This window comes from Pseudophryne corroboree, chromosome 9, assembly GCF_028390025.1.
Source record: "Pseudophryne corroboree isolate aPseCor3 chromosome 9, aPseCor3.hap2, whole genome shotgun sequence".
Taxonomy (NCBI): domain Eukaryota; kingdom Metazoa; phylum Chordata; class Amphibia; order Anura; family Myobatrachidae; genus Pseudophryne; species Pseudophryne corroboree.
In genome coordinates this window covers 389425848-389448331 of record NC_086452.1, presented here as the reverse complement: position 1 = coordinate 389448331, position 22484 = coordinate 389425848, and the positions used below count along the sequence as shown (strand labels likewise).

At 44.7% G+C, this 22484-nt stretch overlaps 1 protein-coding gene across 6 annotated transcripts in view; it reads right to left on the bottom strand.

The window, feature by feature from the left end:
• Positions 1-22484, bottom strand: part of CACNA2D3 (calcium voltage-gated channel auxiliary subunit alpha2delta 3) — a 2000770-nt gene that overhangs the window by 157933 nt on the left and 1820353 nt on the right. For all 6 annotated transcript variants that reach the window (XR_010186941.1, XM_063940834.1, XM_063940836.1 and 3 more), the window contains one exon: positions 2555-2625. Coding sequence is in view for 5 of the 6 variants with exons in the window: in XM_063940834.1 (XP_063796904.1) it covers positions 2555-2625 (71 nt within the window). In the remaining variant the exon portion in view is untranslated. The remainder of the gene's footprint in view (positions 1-2554; positions 2626-22484) is intronic.

The following is a 22484-nucleotide window of genomic DNA, read 5'->3' as shown; positions in this document are numbered from 1 at the left end:
GCATCCACTACGGACTACGAGAAATAGATTTACCGGTGAGTAAAATCTTATTATTTTCATGTTACCTACCACAATAGTATATATTTACATTTGTTAGGTTTTGTATGACTGAGAAATATTTAGATACTGCAATGACAGAACAGACCCTTTCTTTATTTTTCTTTATTTTTCCCCATATTCCTCCCCACTTCTGTTTCTACATCACCATTCTTTTTATTTTTATATTTTTTTCGTAGAAATATTGTTTCTTTTCTAGTGAAGCACAATGGAATATAAAAAATATAATACATGTTGTTAATAATAATAGCACAAATTGGAATAATAATATATTTTGCTGTTATATATTTTACAACTTATGTTGTTCTTACTGCCAAGAAGTTATATTACATATGAATGTCAAACTAAAATCCATTAATAAACCTACTTAAATTAAAATAACAAGGTAACGGTTCCTTTGTAAATAAGCCCTACTATATTGTTAAAGTGTCACAAAAGCATTTATGTGTTTCATCTTAAAAAGCCTGCTTATTATTCAATGGGGGTATGAGCAACATATTCAGCCTACAGTCCTGTTTAGCCTAATTCACTCTTTCTGCTTTGAAATACCAGATTGATTGACTGATGGATTAGATTTAAAAAGAATATTGAACTGACAAACTTCATAGTATCTCTCAGCAAAATATTTCAGTACTGACATCAACTCTGTCGAGACGGTCCCTTGCTAGAGTTGCAGTAACTGTACTAAGTAATGTTTACACTGTACATTGTGTTAAACTTTAAATACCATTTGACGAGGGAAGAGGAAATTTGAGTAATTACCTAACTACAAAGTATTTTCCTGCTTTTGATGTGCCGTTACTTTTAAACTCTGGAGTTACTGCAGAAATCTAAATCTAATATGTTTGAACACATTTTTAAGTGGTGACGATATGTTTATTAAAATGTAAAAATGCTAATAAATAAAAAATGTAAATGAGTTAATAGAAAGTTCAGAAGAAAAGTCCATTATCTATCTATCTATCTATCTATCTATCTATCTATCTATCTATCTATCTATCTATCTATCTGATACAACATGCTGAATAATCCTTTTCCTGTTTAGCATCATTCTCTAGAGAGTGCTGTGTATTCTCAGTACCTAAATATAACAGCTGCATGAGCAATATCGCCAGTGTTTCCCCTTGACATACTGGGCAAACAAGGTAGTGCATACACGATGAACGATATCGCTAACGATATCATCAGTGATGTCATCCTGCCTCCGTCTTGTACATGCATCGTTAACAATAAAGTCAAAATGTACTTGTATGTACAGATGACAGAAGCCCTCGTTAACGACCCGTGGGACCGCGCGTTAACGATATTGTGCGCACACACACTGGACGATATTACAAATGATATCACTCAAAAGGGTGAAAATTAGCGATATTGTTTCAAATATTGCCTAGTGTGTACCCAGCTTATCTTTCTATCGATGTAACTTCTATCTATCTGTCTAATGTGTATGTGTTTATCTAACTATCTAACTAACTAACTCATATCTATCTATCTATCTATCTATCTATCTATGTCAGGCCTATCTATCTATCTATCTATCTATGTATCTATCTATCTATCTATCTATCTATCTATCTATCTATCTAAAAAAAACTACATTACAAGCTTAATATGAAGACTGGGGTTTGAGGTACTTGTACATCCATAGTCCCCAGTTTCTCCTCTATTTCCTGTCTCAGTGTCACCACTTACTACAAAGGCTGCAGAAGTGCAAATGAATCATGTGTGCTTCATCTTGTAGGCACTATCTGATAAGGGTTCAGTATGATTTGCTGGCTGTCGGGATTCCCAGCAATCAGGAGACTGACGCCGGAATCCCGACAGCCGGAATGCCGGCAGCAAGCGCAGCGAATCCCCTTGCGGGGGACTCGTCAAGCATCGGATTCAGTGGCGAGCTTCGCTCACCACACTATTATATTCAGCCTCGGGTGTTGGCGTGGACCACCACCTAAGTGGGAATTCCGGGCTTCGGTCGGGATTCCGACCACCGGCATTTCACCAGGTGTCGTGATTTCGGTGTCGGTAGCCTGAACGGCGGGTTCCCGACAGCCAGTATTTTTACCGCATCCCTCTAATAACCTCTCTGGCATCTAACAATGGGACTAGAGATGCCAGTGATAAAGTGGAAACAGGCAGTGCACATGGGACTCCCACGTACAGTAAGTTTACGTTTGGAAGACCCCAGGATTAGTACATTTTATCCCATTTGTGTGAACAGTGCATCATTTCCTGTTCAACACTGTAGAAAATAAACAGATCGAAACATTTACCAAGCTACAGCCGGGTACTTCTGACACTGTGAACTTGCTGCATTATTTGTATGAAACCCAAGACAGACTGAACTTCAGTCATTACTAGCATTGATTAGAAACTATGCAGCCTTCACAACATTCAGTGTAGGTAACGAGTTAGTGAAAATCAGTCAGCTGGGCCAGTGAGATTCTTTACCTAAAATGAGTGCAATTCATTATATTCTTCTTCCTCACAGCAATCTTACCTTTTAAATGAACCCATTGTAAGCAATTTATTCATCACAGCACCTTCAACTTCCCCAAAAAACTGTCCAGTCTGTAGGAAAATCACAGAGGGTAATAAATTAGCAAAAATATTTGTATAGAGCATAAAATACTGTTACATACAGCCAAGCATTACATGTGACACAAGGCGACCTCTGACACAACAAACCTACGTGTTCCAAGCTGCCTGCTCGACTTAAAGATCTACACTCTCTCTCCATGACCGAGCAGACCAATCGAGGAATTACTTTCACTGTGCATCGTGCACCAGCAGTAAGTATATATGGAATGAATATAGTCAACACTGATGTTATGGACATGTCAACACTCATGCTGTGTCGACATTCTTCCTAATGCTAACCTAATGGTAACCCTAACTCTAAGCCTAATGGAAATGTTGACATTATGATGCGTTAGGTATACGTTACTGGTGGCCGGGATTCCGGCGGTTAGCATACCGATGCTGGGATCCAGGCCACCAGAATGCCGGCAGGGGGGCGAGCGCAACAAAGTGGGAATAGCCCCTCTTAGCTGGCTGGCGGCATTGTGAGTGTTCGGGATCCCGGCATCGGTATGCTGACCGCTGGGATCCTGGGCTCCAGAACGTAACCTCATCCCCATTAGGACAGTATCAACATTTCAACAATCGACATTATGTCTCCACATTTTGAAGGTGTCTACTTTCATGACATTGACCCTCTGCTGTTGAATGGCATTTTTATGAACAGAGACATTCATTATGCATTCCCTTGCAATAGGTTGGGATTGATTTGCCGACGGTAAGAATACTGATGGTTAGAATCCCAACAGGGGAAGGTAAGTATAGTTGTCGGCATTCCGAATAATGTTGGCATTCTGACTGCCGGGATTCTGACCACCAGGATCCTGACCGGATCCCTCTTACAATATTCTAGTATTTGTCCAGTGCATTATGTGATGGCTTGTGATTGTTCCTTTTATTCCCCTATTGCTAGGGACCAAAGACCCCTAACTCCACACTCAGTCACCTGTACTGTTGGATTGGGTGAGTGTCTAGCCCAGCAGAGTAACAGGTAGTATTAATCATTAAATGGTTGCAGCAATATCAGTGAAAGTATGTTAGGTGGTCAATTATGTTGAAATTCAGAGGATTTTTCCATTAAATCAGAGACATTATAGAAAAGAAATCATGATAATCTGGATGGTACAGTGTTAAGACTGAATATTCAGTTTCTGTAAAGAATACATTATTAACTTGTACCCATATTAAACAATACAAGCAGCAAATCCAAGAATTCTAGATTACAGAAAAAAAAAGAAAAAATCCAAATGTCTTTAATTTGCATTCTTTCATGTACAAATGTTCGACATTTAAATGATGAAGGAATGTTCAGCATGATGAGCCGGGGAACGGGAACAATCTCATGCTGTCATTTTATTGTCAATTTCAATTGTGTTCATCTGATTTGATGATAAATGTTCTTAGGGTGATTAACAAAACTTTCTGCATGCTGTGCTAATGTGCTGCGCTTCAAGAATAAGTTATAGACAATGGGTTGTATGTTTAATTATGAACTATACTACTCAATGCGATGGTTTTCTACTTTTTGTATTTTTAAAGACAGATACCAAGGTACTCTGAAGCATGGTACAATAAGGAACATCAGAAGATGTGGGCACTGCACGTCTCATACCCCTTTTCCACTAGCTCTAAAAACACGGGTAAATGCGCGCCCCCTAGTGGAAAAGGGTCCCCCTGCAAATTCCCGGATCAAGTGATCCAGGAATCCTACCCAGGTAGCTTGCCGGGTTGAACACGTGTTCAACCCGGTAAGCTGTGTAGTGTAAACGGAAGCCGTGTCGCTCCCGTTCACAGTGAATGGAAGGGCGGCGCTGGGAGATCATGCTGGGTTGGTGGAGCTAGTGTAGAAGGGGGCTGTAGCACGGGTCGCAGCCGTGTCAGGCTCCCGGCTGCGACCCGTGCTACAAGTGGAAAAGGGGTATCAGTGACCCAACAAAGTGAAGATAAAGTCGTCAGGTGTTGACAAGATATGACCCCAGTGTGTGAAACAGTTACCACCACGGGTGAGTAGATCTCTGCATGCCAGGATTGGAACACAGGAGTGGAACAATAAGGAGATTTATGGTAAGAACTTACCTTTGTTAAATCTCTTTCTGCGATGTACACTGGATTCCACAGGGAATAACATTGGGGTGCAGAGTTGGATCTTGAGCCGAGGCACTAACAGGCTAAAGCTTTCCCTGTTCCCAGGATGCCTTGCACCGCCTCCTCTATAACCCCGCCTCCAGGCACTGGAGCTCAGTTTTGTTAACCAGTCCAATGCAGTAGCAGGTAAAAGAGACGATAACAGTTAGTTGCCACAGCGAACCACATTCTCACGACAGGAGAAGGTACCAGCGGCTAATGCCATACAAACCCAAGATGCTAAGTGCGTCAGGGTGGGCACCCTGTGGAATCCAGTGTACCTCGCAGAAAGAAATTTAACAAAGGTAAGTTCTTACCATAAACCTCCTTTTCTGCAGCGGGGTACACTGTATTCCACAGGGAATAACATTGGGGATTTCCTAAAGCAGTTCCTCATGAAAGGGGACGCACTGTAGCGGGCACAAGAACCTGGCGTCCAAAGGAAGCATCCTGGGAGGCGGAAGTATCAAAGGCATAGAACCTATTGAACGTATTCACCGAGGACCATGTAGCCGCCTTGCACAATTGTTCTAGGGACATACCACGGCGGGCTGACCAAGAAGGTCCAACAGAGTGAGTAGAATGGGCCTTGATAGTAGCAGGAGCTGGAAGTCCAGCCTGTACATAAGCTTGTGCAATCACCATTATAATCCATCTGGCCAAAGTCTGCTTATTAGCAGCCAGCCACATTTGTGAAAACCAAAAAGGACTAAGAGAGAATCAGATCTCCTAAGGGAGACGGTTCTCTTTTCATAGATACGGAGAGCCCGTACCACATTCAAAGATCGTTCTTTGGAGGACAAATCAGGAGAGATAAAGGCAGGAGCCACAATCTCTTGGTTAAGGTGGAAAGATGACACCACCTTAGGTAGATAACCAGGGCGAGTTCTAAGCACCGCACGGTCACGGTGAAAAATCAGAAAGGGAGACCTACAGGATAAGGCACCCAGATCTGAAACCCGTCTAGCAGAGGCAATAGCCAGCAAAAATAAGACCTTAAGCGTAAGCCACTTAAGGTCCACAGACTCAAGAGGTTCAAACGGAGGCTCTTGTAGGGCGTCCAGAACAACCAACAAATCCCAAGAAGCCACAGGAGGAACATCCGTAAAACACCCTGAGTGAAGGTATGAACGACAGGCAGAGTCACAATTTTTCTCTGAAACCACACCGACAAAGCTGAAACATGAATCTTGGGGGAGGCCAGACGAAGGCCTGAGTCCAGACCCTGTTGCAGAAACGCCAGTAGTTTGGCAACACTGAACTTGCATGCATCAAAATTCTTAGCCGCACACCAGGTGAAGTAAGAATTCCAGACCCTATAATAAATCCGAGCAGAAGCCGGTTTACGGGCCTTCAACATAGTTGGAATGACCGCCTCAGAAAAACTTTTGGCCCTCAGAACTGATGCTTCAAGAGCCACGTCGTCAAAGCCAGTCGGGCCAAATCCTTGTAAACACAGGGGCCCTGAATGAAGAGGTCTGGGCGTTGAGGAAGTAGAAGAGGACGCTCTATCGAGAGACCCTGTAGGTCTGAGAACCAATGCCGTCTGGGCCACACTGGAGCGATCAGAAGTAGGAATTCTCCTTCTTGCTTGAACTTCCTTATTACCCTGGGCAGGAGTGACACCGGAGGGAACACGTACGGCAGTCAAATGTTCCATGGAATTGCCATGGCGTCCACGAACGCTGCTTGAGGATCCCTTGTCCTTGCTCCAAAGACCGGAACCTTGTGATTGTGTCGAGATGCCATCAGGTCTACATCTGGTAGGCCCCACTTGTCCATAAGGAGTTGAAATACTTCTGGATGAAGGCTCCACCCTCCGGCGTGTATGTCCTGATGACTGAGGAATACGCTTCCCAGTTGAGGACCCCCGGAATGAACACTGCCGATATGGCTGGCAGATGGCGTTCCGCCCATTGAAGAATCTTTGACACTTCCAACGTCGCCATGTGGCTTAGAGTACCGCCTTCATGATTTCTGTATGCCACCGTGGTGGCGTTGTCCGACTGATCTTGAACTGGCCTGTTCTGTACCAGAGGCTGGGCCAGTTTCAAAGCATTGAACACTGCCCGCAATTCCAGAATATTTATCGGGAGGAGAGATTCCTCCCTGGTCCACCTACCTTGAAGAGAGTGTTGCTCCAACACCACGCCCCAACCCCGCAGACTGGCATCCGTCGTTAGGAGAACCCAGTTGGAGACACAGAAGGGACGACCCCTGTTCAATTGTTGGTCCTGTAGCCACCAGCTCAGTGACAGATGAACATCTGGAGTCAAGGAAATCATGTGAGACCTGATCCGGTGAGGCAGGCCGTCCCTGAAGATTTGCGAAGCCGTGGTCAATCCAAAAGGCAAGGCCTGGAATTGATAATGTAGGTTGCCAGTAGCAAGCCGCAGGTATTGCTGATGTGATATGGCAATAGATATATGTAGGTAAGCATCCTGTATGTCCAGGGATACCATATAGTCCATGGGCTCCAAGGCCAGAACAATAGAGTGAAGAGTTTCCATATGGAACGTGGAAACCTTCACAGACTTGAGCTTGAGAATGGGCCTGGAGGAACCATTCGGCTTCGGATCTAGGAACAGCATTGAATAGTACCACCTGCCTCTCTGAGCCAGAGGCACCGGCACTACCACTCCTGTGTCCAGGAGGGATTGTACCACCAAATGGAGAGTTTTTGCTTTTACTGGATCCAAAGGGATATTTGTCAAGCAAAACTGGCGAGGGGGACGTTTCTTGAAAGAGATGGCATATCCGTGAGTGACGAATTCCCTTACCCAGGCGTCTGAAGTGGTCTGTAACCATACCTGAGCAAACCGTAGAAGTCAGCCTCCTACCCTGGGGTCCCCTAGAGGGAGGCCCGCCCCGTCATGCAGCAGGCTTGTCTGGTTTGGAAGCAGGCTGATGGGCAGCCCAGGAACGTTTAGGTTTGGGCTTAGAGGTTTTGGAAGTGCGAGACTGTTTCAGGTACGCCTGACCCTTTGCTTTACTTGGAGGTCGAAATGAACGAAAGGTGGTACTCTTAGCCTTCTGAACCGAAGGATTAGTACTCGGCAGACATGCAGTTTTAGCAGACGCTAAGTCAGCAACAATCTTGTTCAGATCTTCACCAAACAGGATGTCTCCCTTAAAGGGGATAACCTCCAAGGTCTTTTTAGAGTCCAGATCCACAGACCAGGACCGCAAACACAGAATCCGGTGGTCCAAAATGGACGTAGTAGATGCTTTGGCCGCCCATACATCGGCATCAGAGGCCATCTCCTGTTTATAATGAGAGACTGTCTGGCATTATCAGAAAAATTAGAAGGTAGCTCTGCTTCAACTTCTTGAACCCAGGCTTCAATAGCCTTCACAGCCCAAGAGGCCGCTATAGTGGGTCTGTGCACAGCACCTGCAAGGGTATAAATTTACTTCAAGCAACCCTCCACATGCTTATCCGTCGGTTCCTTCAGAGAAGTGACGGTAGTGACAGGCAGAGTAGAGGACACCACCAGACGTGCAACATGTGAGTCCACCGGCGGTGGTGTTTCCCAATTTTTACTTAACTCTGCAGTGAGGGGATAACGAGCTAGCATTTTCTTAGACAGGGAGAATTTCCTTCCTGGATACTCCCAGGATTCCTGACGTATGTCAACTAAATGGTCAGAATGGGGCAAAACTAATTTAGTGACTTTCTAACGTTTGAACTTATTGGGTTTCTTAGACGTATCTGACGGTTCAGATTCATCATCAATTTGAAGAATCAGTCTGATAGCCTCCAAGAGGTCAGGAACATCCACCTGTGGAATAGATTCCCCATCAGAAGCATCTGCATCAGTGTCTGAGGGATAAGTGTATACGCCATCTTCATCGGATGAAGTATCTGTAACGTGTGTATTTTGATGAAAGTAATAGCCCGCTTAGATGACCCTTTAGTCCTAGGAGGGCGAGGGTTAGGTTTTTGTTTAACCAAAGACTGATTTAATTGCTATAACTGAGTTGACAGATTATCTGCCCATGGCGGATGAACTGCAGGCACAATATGTGACTGTAATGGCACAGGAGGTCCCACAGGGGGCGTAAGTCTCGTTACTAGCGTAGTCAGCAAATTAGACAAAGCAGCCCAGGGTGGGCTTGGTGTGCCACCGGCGCTGTAGGCTGACTGAGGGGTACTGAACCCCCGGTACCTGGACCCTCAGCTGGAATATTTTCCTCAGGTGCATCCGCGGCATCAGCACTGCATGACGCAGGATCAGCCACGGATCTCCCGACATGTGTAGCAGACAGTATGTGTGAATGTAGCCTTAGGGCGTAACAGTACAATATAGCCAGAGACACAATACCTGACAAAAAACCCCAATGTAGTGTGACTGCAAATGCAGAGCACAGAGGATTTAAGTGGTATATGGTGACTGAAATACACAGAGAAAAATACCAAGGTAGTATATCCTGTGAAACACTCTATATATAGGACCCTGATGCACTTAGCCCCCCTCAGGGTACAGAATGTAGGGAAAGCAACATGTGTGAGATACACGGAATAGGAACCACACGGCAGCTATTGGCACACACAGTCACATGTACAGAGGCGGATTGGCCATAGGGCACACAGGGAAGATTCCCGGTGGGCCGACGCACCCGCGGGGCCTGTTTTTTTGAGGACATGTGGTCCTATTTATAGACATAATGAATAAGATGCAAAATTATTTGCATATATGAAAATGACTTTGCCACTTAGCCTGTGATTGCAGATGATCTAGTGTATGCTCTGTCTGCCTGCTTGGCTGACATATAAGATTGAGTGAATAGGGATTGGGATACGGTTGGTGTAATAAGCAAGAAAATATATCTTTCTAAAGAATGATATAGTTTCCTAAATTCTGAAGGTGTATCATATAATGTGCTCATAATATGTAATTTTATTTCTTTTTAACTTCCCCCCTTGATGCTGGACATGCCCACTATCTGGAAAGTCTTGGGGGGAGGGTGCTGCAGCCATGGCCCATGGCTAGACCTTACACCTCTGGTGCTGCCCATGTGGGGCCACTAGTACAAATTTTTACAGGGCCACTTTTTGTTCCCAATCCGCCCCTGCACATGTACAATGCAGAAATTATTACAACAACAATAAAACTGCACTGGACTAGCAATACTAAGTAAAGCTATATATGTATACAGATACAACAATGCACAGTAATTACTGGATGTATATCACAGGGTACTTGTACTGAAATATCCCTGTAGTAATGCACTTTTTCTTAACTAACACTGTCTAAAGGACATGTAGAATACTTACCGTAAGTGTCCTGTAAATGCACAGCGCTGATTAGACAGGCGGCTTTACAGAGGAGACAATGCCCAGCAGTCCCAGATCAGCGCAGCTCTGTATAATGGCGCCCAAACGCTAACGCTGACAGGGAGTGAGGGAGAGAGAGAGAGATGCAGCTCCAGGGCGGGAACATTTGCAGTAAATGGCGTCTGGGGCTGGGGGAGGGGCTACAGGTCAGAGCCTTATTCCCTTGCTGGACTTCACCACCGGGTACTGTGGGCCATAATAAAACGGTTTTACTGAAAACCGACCTGTACCCTGCCCTGGTGGTCTAGTGGGGTCCCTGTACCAACACAGTGTCCACGCCAGTGGCGCGGTCTGTCTCCGGAGACCACGCCGGATCGCGATTTCGGCAGGTCCCGCCTGGGGGACCCTCTTACCTCCTCCCTGAACTTGCGGCCACGCGATCCCAGAGCGCAGCGGCGGGTGTGTGCCCGATGAAGCCTCCGCTGTAAGTACCCGGCAACCAGGGCGCGGGAGTATACAGCGCCGCAGGGGGAGGTGAGGGAGCCACAGCACGATATGTCAGACTGACATATAGCACTTCTAAGTGCCTGTGCTGTGGCCCTTGAAGTCTTCTTTCTTCAGAAAAGCTCTTTCCAGGGCTGCCTAGCGCAGCCCTCCCTGTTAGCTGCCTGCACTGCAGGCACCAACTTACAAACTGAGCTCCAGTGCCTGGAGGGGGTGCAAGGAATCCTGGGAACAGTCAAAGCTTTAGCCTGTTGGTGCCTCGGATCAAGATCCAACTCTACACCCCGATGTTATTCCCTGTGGAATACAGTGTATCCCGCTGCTGAAATGTACAGTATCTTCGCTGAACAAGTTCTAAAAAGCATGAAAACTCCTAAACCAATTGTATAACACTTAGGGACGATTCAGAGATTTCCGTAAATTTGATATTTAATTAAATCTCACATTTTTTTGTATATGGGCATACATAGGAGCTGCACTGTGGATATTCAGATCTGTTTCTGCAACGTTGCTCATAGTGCCTCAAAAGCTGCAGCATGACTGACATTTGGAGGCGGCAACGGGAGCGATCTAGAAAGGGGGGGTGTCGGACACGTTTTCTGGGCATGCCAAAGTCATGGAAGCAGCTTCACTGGCCCCGGCAGTGTGATTTTGTCAGGCATCCTGCGTAATCAGAGGATTAACCAGATGACCAATGTTCACGTACGAAGCCACAGAGGCTGTGTTGCTATTGTGTCTATCTCTCAATCAGGCCCACAATCTACATTGATTCTCATGCTTCACAGCGCAGCAACACAGTACCCTATCTGTTTTATATGTAGTTTCTGTGGCAGAGAGATACTGTATCACCAAATGATAACTGCTAAGCCAGGCCCTTGTAGAGAGAGCCTGGCACCACCAGTGGTGCTGATGTAGAGGGAGGGCTGAGGCAGTGTGCGTCTTGCGTATAGTATCTTGCTTTAAATCATTCTCCACAAGCCAGAAAAACAAACACACACTTATGCTCTTATACATACTTGGGTGATTTTTGTACTGACAGCAGCCATTTTATTTGTGTGTTGTCAGGGGAAGCTGCAAATGCACTTATGATGATGATGATGATGATGATGATGATGATCGTTATCACTAGCACACCGCTTGAAATTTGATTTTGAGAAGTCTATTCCTCATAACTTTTGTATATATGAAGTGTCAGGGCTATTCATTATTAAGATAACGCACAAGAGATCACAGGTATCTCCTGCTCACCTTTCAGTACCGATCTGGCCCACTGTCCCCATACACTAGTATGGGGACCTAAATTCATCAAGCTCCAAGTTTACAAAATTTTCTGAGCTTGACTGTGGGAACCTTTGCCATCTTCTGATAGGAAGGCGTCCCAGTTGTGAAGAGGAATCCCTCTGCTGGAAATCACGCATTCATGAACCAAAGTCAGACTCAGCACTGCTAAATTACACCGCTATTAAAAATACTAAAGTAGCGGTGAAAAGATCTAAAGGGACAGCTGATCTTCGGATCAGCTGTCTTTACACCAAAGCAATGTTGAACTGCTCAGGTGCTTGCTTTGAGTTAGATACTTAATTATTCAATAATTCACATAATGAATAGGCCCTAAGTCATTACTCAGTGAAACCCACTTTATATTCCCAGAATTAAAATTTTCCCAAAATGTACACCTTCCTGTCACTAACATCATCATTTTACAACAAGTCCAAATAGACACATTTATTTTTTTGGAGGCTCAGATAACAGATTCTTTGTGACTGAGCGGAGGTCTTGAGACCGTGGGCCAGTATTACTAAGCCCTATCCTTGAAATTCGGCAATGTTTTTTTTTTCTTTGCTTTCACATTATGGGCCTGATTCCGAGTGGCACGCTATGCCAAAACTCACACATTGGTTAGTCTTCTGTGCATGTATCTGATTCGCACTGTGCATGACACCCGATTTTGCTCATATAGGGTCGCAGATAGAACTTAGATGCACAGTAGCAGAAATGCATGGGGTGTTCCTGGATGGTGTCTGGGAGGTAACAGTGGGGTGTCTAATAAGACATACAGATCTGTTGCATCCTACAGGACTGTTGCTTAAAGGGTTTGCAAACATAGATGCTCAATAGCTCAGAAAGACAGCCAATCTCAGATGGATAAACCTGACCTGCTATAGGGTAGATGCAAGTTTCAAAGGTCTAAAGACGCATCAATCGGTGATTCAACATCTACGGACACTGGCAGGGAGCGTCTCAGTCCTTGCACATTCAGATGCACTGATATACTGTACACCAGGGAAGGACTTTGTAGCGGTATTAGACGTAGACGTCTAATGCCGCTCCAACTCTAAATCAGGCCCTGTGTAACTTGCTGCTTGTGGTGCTGTTTTGTTTTTAAGACTTTTCTCTCATTTTACACTTGATATTACACACATTTTTCCTGGCACTTCCAAATGTATACAATAGGTGTGTGATTTGACTAAATATGATAGAGAATTAAATGCTGGCAATATCTAAATATTGGTGTTCCAAATTAGGACAAAACCTTTAAGACATGGGTGGGAGAAAGGGGTGCAGCATATCACATCTCTACACATTCCTATGAAGTGGTATATTCTCAGACAGTAACAAATAACACGTTTGACCTCATTTATACCTGATGAATGCTACAGACGGAAAAGCCTATAGGCTGAACTGTACAAGGAGACATTTCGGATTTCAAAGAGCAAGCATTATCTCTTAGAACCCTTTCCAAAATATTTGGGTGTGGGCAGGTTGCTGAGAGCCAGAGGAGCTGTCCTCTTTTATGGGCAATTCATCTGAACTTGTCGACGTTTGAACATTGCGATTTACTCTAATTGAGGAACAGTCGCCAAGAACATAAATCAAACTGGGACATGTAATGTAAGTAATAACTATTATTATATATGCTTTATGGATGTGCATAATGTCATTCTATGCGAACATTAAAATGAAAATGATCAGAAATACTAAACGCTTCTATTTAATAAAGGGTTAGACAACAAAATTGCTCCATTATGATATGAAATTAATCATTCTAAATGAGGAGAAAGCTGGTTGTTGTACATGCACCTAAATATGTGTAGGCGCCATTGTGCCAAGCTAACCTGTGAAATGCGCCAGTGGGTTACAAATAATACGGGGCCAGTGCATAGGTGAGCGCAAGTTGACCGTACTTGCTCCCACGTTGCTTGGAGCTAAATGCGTATATTTGTCCGCATACCCAGCTGTCCCCATTGTTGGTTCTGTAATGTCGATAACCATGCTCTTGATTTCATAGCCATCATTATCATCAGGTCGCACTTGCACCATTTCTGTACCTTGTGCAAAAGACCCCTCTGAAAACAGGTGTATTAATGTGTACTCACACTCTCCCTAGCCCATAAGTCCATTGACACATTCTATGTGCTAATACTCATTCACACCTTTCCATCACTTGTAAACTCAAATTGTTTTGACAGATGCACCTGAGATGGGTGTGACTCTGCATCACCTACAGTAGCTTGGTTCTAGAGCATTGGCAATGTGAATACATGCAAGATTCACTCTGCAAGTAAACTTATGTTGAATTCTTAATCCGCCCTGCGTGTGCAGTTGGAATGGACGCAAAAAAGCCCAAATAGATGCACAAATCTAAAAGGTACTTTGATGACACGCATAGTTAGTGAGGGTGGTTGGCTAGTCCTTCTCCCAAGGGAACGGATGGTGTAATGGTTAGCATTACTGACTCATGGTTGATTCTGTAATGTCGATTGCCATGCTCTTGATTTCATAGCCATCATGGGTTCGATTACCTCCATGGCCCTAACTGTGTGGAGTTTGTATATTCTCCCCGTACTTGTGTGTGTTACCTCTGGGTACTCCGGTTTCCACCCACTATCCAAAAATATACTGATAGGTTAATTGGGTCCCAACAAAAATTAACCCTAGTGTGTGTGTGTGTGTGTGTGTGTGTGTGTGTGTGTACATGTGGTAGGGAATATGGAGTGTAAGCTCCACTGGGGCAGGGACTGATGTGAATGGCCAAAAATTCTCTGTAAAGCGCTGCAGAATATGTGTGCACTATTTAAATAACTGGTAATAAATAAGCACACCATGGAATAACCACAAGGACACACATCATGAATCCAACAGAAATTACACAATGCTTGCCCTCTACAGTATATTGGTCCCAGGAAATACAGCATAGCCAACATAATATTCTTTGTTTAAAAATGAGTGCATGGAACCGGACTCACCATTGTGGTGGCAGCCACTTGCTGCAGGGTCTGTGAGTTAGTGTCATTTATATTTTCTTCATCTACTTTAAGTATAATTATTCATATTACTCAATTATCAATTCTGGGTTACCATATTGGAATACATTCTATATCCCGGCAGTCGGGATGCCGGCGATCACATGACCAACCATGTCATCCCGACATTAAAGATCCCAACATCAGAGGGGGGGAAGTATTTAAGTATTTATACACCTCCCTCCCCCGTCTCCTGCCCTAACCTTTGGGGTTGGTAACCCTCTGGAGGTATTGGCTTTGGCTTAGCCCCCTAGAGCCCAACCCTAACCCCCCTTAGTGCCTAATCCTAAACCACCCCCCACCCCTCCACCCCCCGGGCCCTAAACCCTACCCCGATACTCATTTTGTCCTAAGGTGTCCTAAGTGGAGTTGGGATTCCGTCATCGGTCACATGACCGCCAGCATCCCGACAGCCAGGATGCTAAATACATCCCACCAGATTATATGATTTAACAGTTTAAGGCATAGTTGACTATCCTCCCACATCCTGTGAGAGACTCCCATTTCGTGGGTAATCTCCTGTTGCCCTGGATTGTAAATAAAAAAAAATAAAGATTCTTCACTGCAGTTCAACTCAGCCTGCCAGGCCACCAAGGAGTTATTGGGTAAGGACAGTGATTTGTTGCAGTCACTATGACTACTGTAGTTTGCTAGGAGTCCCTGCTAATTACTCTCATTAGCCCCTTGTTGGTCCCCTGGCAGGAGAGAGAGCAGCAGAGCAGGAGGCACATGATCACTCGGTTTCTTCTTACTGCTGCTGTGTGTGCAATGGGCCATACCATCTGCTGCTATTGCTAGTGTGATGTCATTCAGGGTAAGAATTTTTATTAGTAATTATGAGTTAGACACATTTGTTTAATTAGATATCTGGTGTCCGTAATTATTTGGAGGATACTATAAAGTTATGAAAAACAGCCCAGCATCACATTTATCCAGAGGCGTTACAAGTGGGGTGCTGGCCTCACATACAGTAGGTGTCACTCCCCAAGGGGTGACACCAAAATGCTGGCTCCTGCTCAGTGACAGGAGTCAGGTGCTGCACTGTAGCAATGCATGCATCACTCGGCTCTTGCCATAGTATGGAAGCCGGAACTGCATCCACAGCAGTCTCCAGTGGCAGTTCGACCCTGGAGTGACAATAACACAGTCCAGGACGCAAAGCCATGCCCCCTTCTGACTGGTCACACCCCTCCATGAGGCTACACCCCCTTTTTATGCCGTGCGACGCACCAGGTGTCTCCACAGCAAGTGACGCATCTGCATTTATCATGTATATTGTGCTGAGTGAGAAGAAAAGAAATGCAGCAAATAGTTGCAAATAAGAAATCGAGTATTGCAGGCAGAATTTCCCAAAATATATTGTTACTAATGTTATATAGAAATACCTAGCAAAAAGCATTTAAGCATAGATATACCCAAATGTGGAGCTAGACATGCCCTTTGGGTAGAGCATGATATGCGCCCTCAAAGGTGCAGTGTGTGGAGTATTCTACTGTACTACCAACTATAATCTCCCGGAAACTAGTTTTCAAAAGTAGGCAATTATCGTTTATGTCCTATGTGATGAACAAATGTGAAATACTGTACTATAGTTAGCCTTTGTAGTACTATTTTAAATTGATAATTTAACACTTATTAAACTTGTACATGTGGCCTGGATAGGATTTGGTGACTAGAAAGTGGTTCTGGATGGGTCTTGGGAGGAGAGATCTGTGTGATTTCTGAATAGTGGCATAAATAGGTAATTGAGTTAACTCTAAACTCTGGTCTACTGCTCTTCTTGACCTTTAATAATACTTGAGTATCCCATATCCAAATATTCCGAAATACGGAATATTCCGAAATACGGACTTTTTTGAGTGAGAGTGAGATAGTGAAACCTTTGTTTTTTGATGGCTCAATGTACACAAACTTTGTTTAATACACAAAGTTATTAAAAATATTGTATTAAATGACCTTCAGGCTGTGTGTATAAGGTGTATATGAAACATAAATGAATTGTGTGAATGTAGACACACTTTGTTTAATGCACAAAGTTATAAAAAATATTGGCTAAAATTACCTTCAGGCTGTGTGTATAAGGTGTATATGTAACATAAATGCATTCTGTGCTTAGATTTAGGTCCCATCACCATGATATCTCATTATGGTATGCAATTATTCCAAAATACGGAAAAATCCCATATCCAAAATACCTCTGGTCCCAGGCATTTTGGATAAGGGAGACTCAACCTGTATTCACAACTGTCATTTCTGCAGCAGGATACATTGGTTTCCACAGGGAAACATCGGGGTAGAGTGGATCTTGATCCAGAGGCACCAACAGGCTAAACCTTTAGGTTGTCCCAGGATGCATTGGGGCCTCCTCTATAACCCCGCCTCCAGGCACTGTGAGCTCAGTATCGCTTAACAGGTTGGCTGCACTGGGCAGCCCTGAAAAATCTTTTTCTGACAGAAAATTCCTTCAAAAGTGGGCTGTCAGCGCTGTATGTCATAGTGAAACTTCAGCGCTGCAGCTCCATCACCTCCCAAGCGGCGTTGCATACTCCCGCGGCCTGTTCTCAGGTACTTGCGGCGGAGACGCTTCGACTTTAGGCACACGGTCGCAGTCGCTCTCCTGGTTCATGTGGCTGCTACTGGGAGGAGGTAAGAGGGTCCCCCGGACGGGACCCGCCATTAAATCGCGTTCCGTCCTCGACCTAGCGAGACGGGTCGCGGCACTGGCGTGGACACTGTCACCTAGCAGGGACCCCACTAGATCACCAGGGCAATAGAGCACAGGTCGGGTGTACTAACGCCCCATTTAATAAAGCTTGCTAGTACCTGGGGTGGAAGTCCAGCATAGGGGAGCTGGCGCTTGACCTAAAGCCTCTCCCCGGCTCAGGGCGACATCTACTGCAGATTTTCGCTGCCCTGGAGCTGCCTCACACTCTCCCTCGCTCCCTGACTGAGACGCTGGGCGCCATCTTATAAGCATAGTTGCAGCTAGTCTTTGGGACTGCAGGGCAAGGTCTCCCTTGTAAAGCCGCCTGTATACAGCAATGTGACTTTACAAACACTTGAGTATTCTACATGTCTTGAGTATTCTACATGGGCAGTACAGAGGGTGTAATGGTTAGCATTGCTGCCTCACAGCACTGAGGTCATAGGATCAATTCCCACCATGGCTGTAACTGGTAGATAAATAAATGTCTTTATACAGACAGCGTAAGTTAAGAAAAAGTGTACCTATTACAGGATATATTGTACGAGTATTCTGATATATACCGTGCTGTGTTATATATATATCTGTACATATACTAGTCCAGTGCAGTTTTATTGTCATAATAATTATCTGCATTGCCCGTGACTGTGTGTTCCTGTATGGGCCGTTTCACACGCAGCATTTTTGCCCGGATGGCAAAAAGCCGGACTAACTTTGTACGGCTTTTTGTCATCCGGCAGAGTCTTTCACACACAACAGCTTTGAGCCGTGTGTAATGCTGTGTGTGAAAGCTCTCATTCACACACACGGTTCACTGCATACAAGGACGGCATTACAGCCAGACTTTTCAGTGGATATTTCCGGCTGCAACCCGGCAGACGTGCCTGGGCCGTGCCGTGTGAAAGCACCCTACACTTTACATTATTAATTATAATACCGGCATGGGAAAAAGCCATCCGGCTTTTTCCCAGCCGGCAAAAGCCGCCGCGTGTGTAATAGCCCTATCTGCTATGTGGTTTCATTTTCAGTGTTTCCCAGATACAGTATATATATCACTATATTCTGTACCTCAAGGGACTAGGTGCGTCAGGGTCATAAATATAGTATTTACCTATTACGTGTATTCTGTGTACTCAGTCACATAATACCGGTTTTAATAACTGGTGTTGTGTACTGTGTCTGCAGTCACATACTAACAGATTTATTTGCAGGTATTGTACTCTGTCTGGCTTTATCATACTAATTCGCTCTGTTGTTGCATTTGTGTACAATGTCTCACAAGAAGGGCAGTAAGTCTGCGGACGCTCCGGCATCATGCAGAGCATTCGCCAAAGATTTACCAGAGGGGGAAGCTGTGTATGATGGTCTGTGTACTGTGGGGGTAATTCAGACCTGATCGTAGCAGCAAATTTGTTAGCAGTTGGGCAAAACCATGTGCACTGCAGGTGTGGCAGATATAACATGTGCAGAGAGAGTTAGATTTGGGTGGGTTATTTTGTTTCTGTGCAGAGTAAATACTGCCTGCTTTATTTCTACACTGCAATTTAGATTTCAGTTTGAACACACCCCACCCAAATCTAACTCTCTCTGCACATGTTATATCTGCCCATCCTGCAGTGCACATGGTTTTGCCCAACTGCTAACAATGTTGCTGCTACGATCAGGTCTGAATTACACCCTATGCATCATACATCTCTCAGCCCGCAGCTCCTGTAACCAATCAGGAGCCACCCTGGGCTGGGTTCACAAACCTACTGGCTACTCTGGTGGAACACCTTACGCCCCCCTATGGGACCACCTGTGCCATTACAGCCACAAATTGTCCCTACTGTTAATTCGCCTTGGGCGGAAAATTTGTCTAACCAGTTGCAGCAATTAAATCATTCCTTGGTCAGACAAGAATCTACTCCAGGTCACTCTAGTGTCTCTGGGTCATCTAAGTGGGCTGCTTCCTCCTCACAATCCACAAACCTCTCAGATGTTTCATCTGAAGATGAGGGGGAGCATACTTCTCCTGTCAGACACTGAATCAGGTGCTTGATGAAGATTCTCCATTGCAAATTGATGTCCCTGCCCTTGTGGTTGCTATTAAGCAAATCCTACAAATCACTGATGGTGAGGATTCCACTAAACTGATATGTTTAAATGGCAGAAGATGGTTAAAAATCTATTACCCCATTCTGACCGTTTGGTGTACATCAGGCAAGAGCCTAATCCAGGGAAGAAATTCCCTCTGTTTAGATGGGCCTTGGCTCGCTATCCTCTCCCTGCAGAGTTATGTAACAAGTGGAAAAATTCACCGCCGGTAGATTCTCATGTCACCCGCCTAGTGGTGTCGTCCACTTTGCCTGGCACCACTGTCACTTCACTGAAGGAACCGACAGATAATCGCGTGGAGGGATGCCTGAAATTTATTTACTCCCTTACAGGTGCTGTACATAGACCCACTATTGTGGCCTCTTGGGCTGCAAAAGGAATTGAAGCATGGGTTCAGGCATTAGAGGAAGAGCTGCCTGAGGATATATCTGACAATACCAGACAATACTTGTCTCACATTACCACCGCCGCCTATTACATTCAGGAGGCGTCCTCTAAAGCGGGTGTGTTGGCAGCCAAGGTGTCGACTATGTCTGTCCTGAATCGCCATATTCTGTGGTTGAGGTCATGGAAGATGGACCTAGACTCCAAAAAGACCTTGGAGGTACTCCCCTTTAAGGGAGACATTTTGTTTGGGGAAGACCTAAATAAAATTGTGTCTGATTTGGCAGCTGCTAAGATTGCCTTTCTCCCAAATACTAATCCTTTTGCACAAAAGGCTAAAGGTACCACAATGTCCGTTCCTTTCGGCCTCAAGGGAAAGCAAAAGGTCAGGCATTCCCGAGACAATCTCGTGCTCCCACAACCACTAAGCCCAAGGCAAAGCAGTCCTGGGCGGCCCGTCAGCCTGCTTCTAAACAAGGCAAGCCGGCCACATGACGGGGCGGGCTTCCCCCTGGGGGATCCCAGGGTGGGAGGCCAACTTCTGCAGTCATTAACCACCCAGGTCTGGTTAATTACCACTTCAGACGCATGGGTGCGAGAAGTTGTCTCTCACGGGTACGCAGTCTCCTTCACGAGTTTTGCACTACGGTTATCCGATCGGATCCGTGAAAGGCGCAAGCTTTGCAAAAGGTTGTGAGTTCTCTCCTAAATACCATGAGTGTTATTCCGGACATTCACTTGTGTCAAAGTCTCATACATCTGACTTAAAGAACTTCTCTGTTCTTTGTGGATTGATTAACTGTCATTGAATAGACTGTTTATTTTATTAATTGGTGCCGAATTTCTATTTTTGAAGAAACAAATAAAACTTTTATATCAGTCAACAACGTCGGAATTTTGTTTAAAGATACCTTTATATGCGGGATTAATCACGCTAACACGTGAGTGGGGTACGCTTGAAATACATTTGCTCCTATAATTGTGATTTGTGCCGATGTCTTGTAAAAGATACCATTATATGTATTTCCTAAACCCTCGTTATGTGAGTTCTTGGTATGCCTAAGATATATATTTGAAGTGGTGGTGAGACCCTATCCTTTCATCTATCAAGGAGAACATCACGTTAGGGTTCCCTTTCTGGACACCTTATGAAGAATTATCTATTTTGAAACATTATTACACATTGTATATTATTTTTCTCTTTTTCATATCATCTTGTGAACTTTTGGACTGCAACGAGTGATTCAAGGACACCATACAAACACGAGGAATAAGTAATTTTATCGTTTCATATCTATCTTGAAAATTTGCTGCTGCGATCAACTCTGAATTACCCCCTTTATCTTTTCTGATTTGTCCTTCAAAGAGCGGTCTTTGAATGTGGTACGGGTTCTCCGTATATATGTGGAGAGGACTGCCTCTATCAGAAGGTCAGATTCCCTTTTTGTCTTGTTTGGTTTTCACAAATGTGGCTGGCCTGCGAATAAGCAAACCTTGGCCAGATGGATTAGAATGGTGATTGCACAGCTTATGCACAGGCTGGTCTCCTAGCACCTGCTGTTATTAATGCACATTCTACTCGGTCAGTTGGACCTTCTTGGGCGGACCGCCGCAGCGCGTCCGCAGAACAATTGTGCAAGGCAGCTACGTGGTTCTTTGTGAACACGTTTATTACGTTCTATGCCTTTGATACTTCCATCTCCCAGGATGCTTCCTTTGGACACCGGGTTCTCATACACGCTAAGGCGCATCCCCTCACTTAAGTAACTGCTTTAGGACATCCCTGATGTTTCCCTGTGGAAACCAATGTAACCTGCTGCAGAAAAGGTAAGTTATGGTAGACTTACCATTGTTATCTCTATTTCTGCGAGGTACATTGGGTTCCACAGGGTGCCCACCCTGACGCACCTAGCTTCTATGGATTTGTATGGCATTAGCCGCTGGTCCCTTCTCCTGTCTTTGAGAATGTGGTTCTATGTGACTAACATCTACCTTCTCTCTTACCTGATCCTGCATTGGACTGGTTAACGAAACTGAGCTCACAGAGCCTGGAGGCGGGGTTATAGAGGAGGCCCCAATGCATCCTGGGACGGCCTAAAGCTTTAGCCTGTTGGTGCCTCTGGATCAAGATCCACTCTACCCCGATGTTTCCCTGTGGAAACCAATGTAACCTGCTGCAGAAATGACAGTTGTGAATATTATTAAAGGAGAAGAAGAGCAGTAGACCAGAGTTTAGAGTTAATTCAATTACCTATTTATGCCACTATTCAGAAATCACACAGACCTCTCCTCCCAAGACCCATCCAGGACCAATTTCTAGTCACCAAATCCTATCCAGGCCACATGTACACGTTTAATAATGTACCTCGCAGAAAGAGAGTTGACAATGGTAAGTCTACCATAACTCTCCTTTTTAATTACTTAAATGTTATACAGTGCATCCATTAATGTCCAG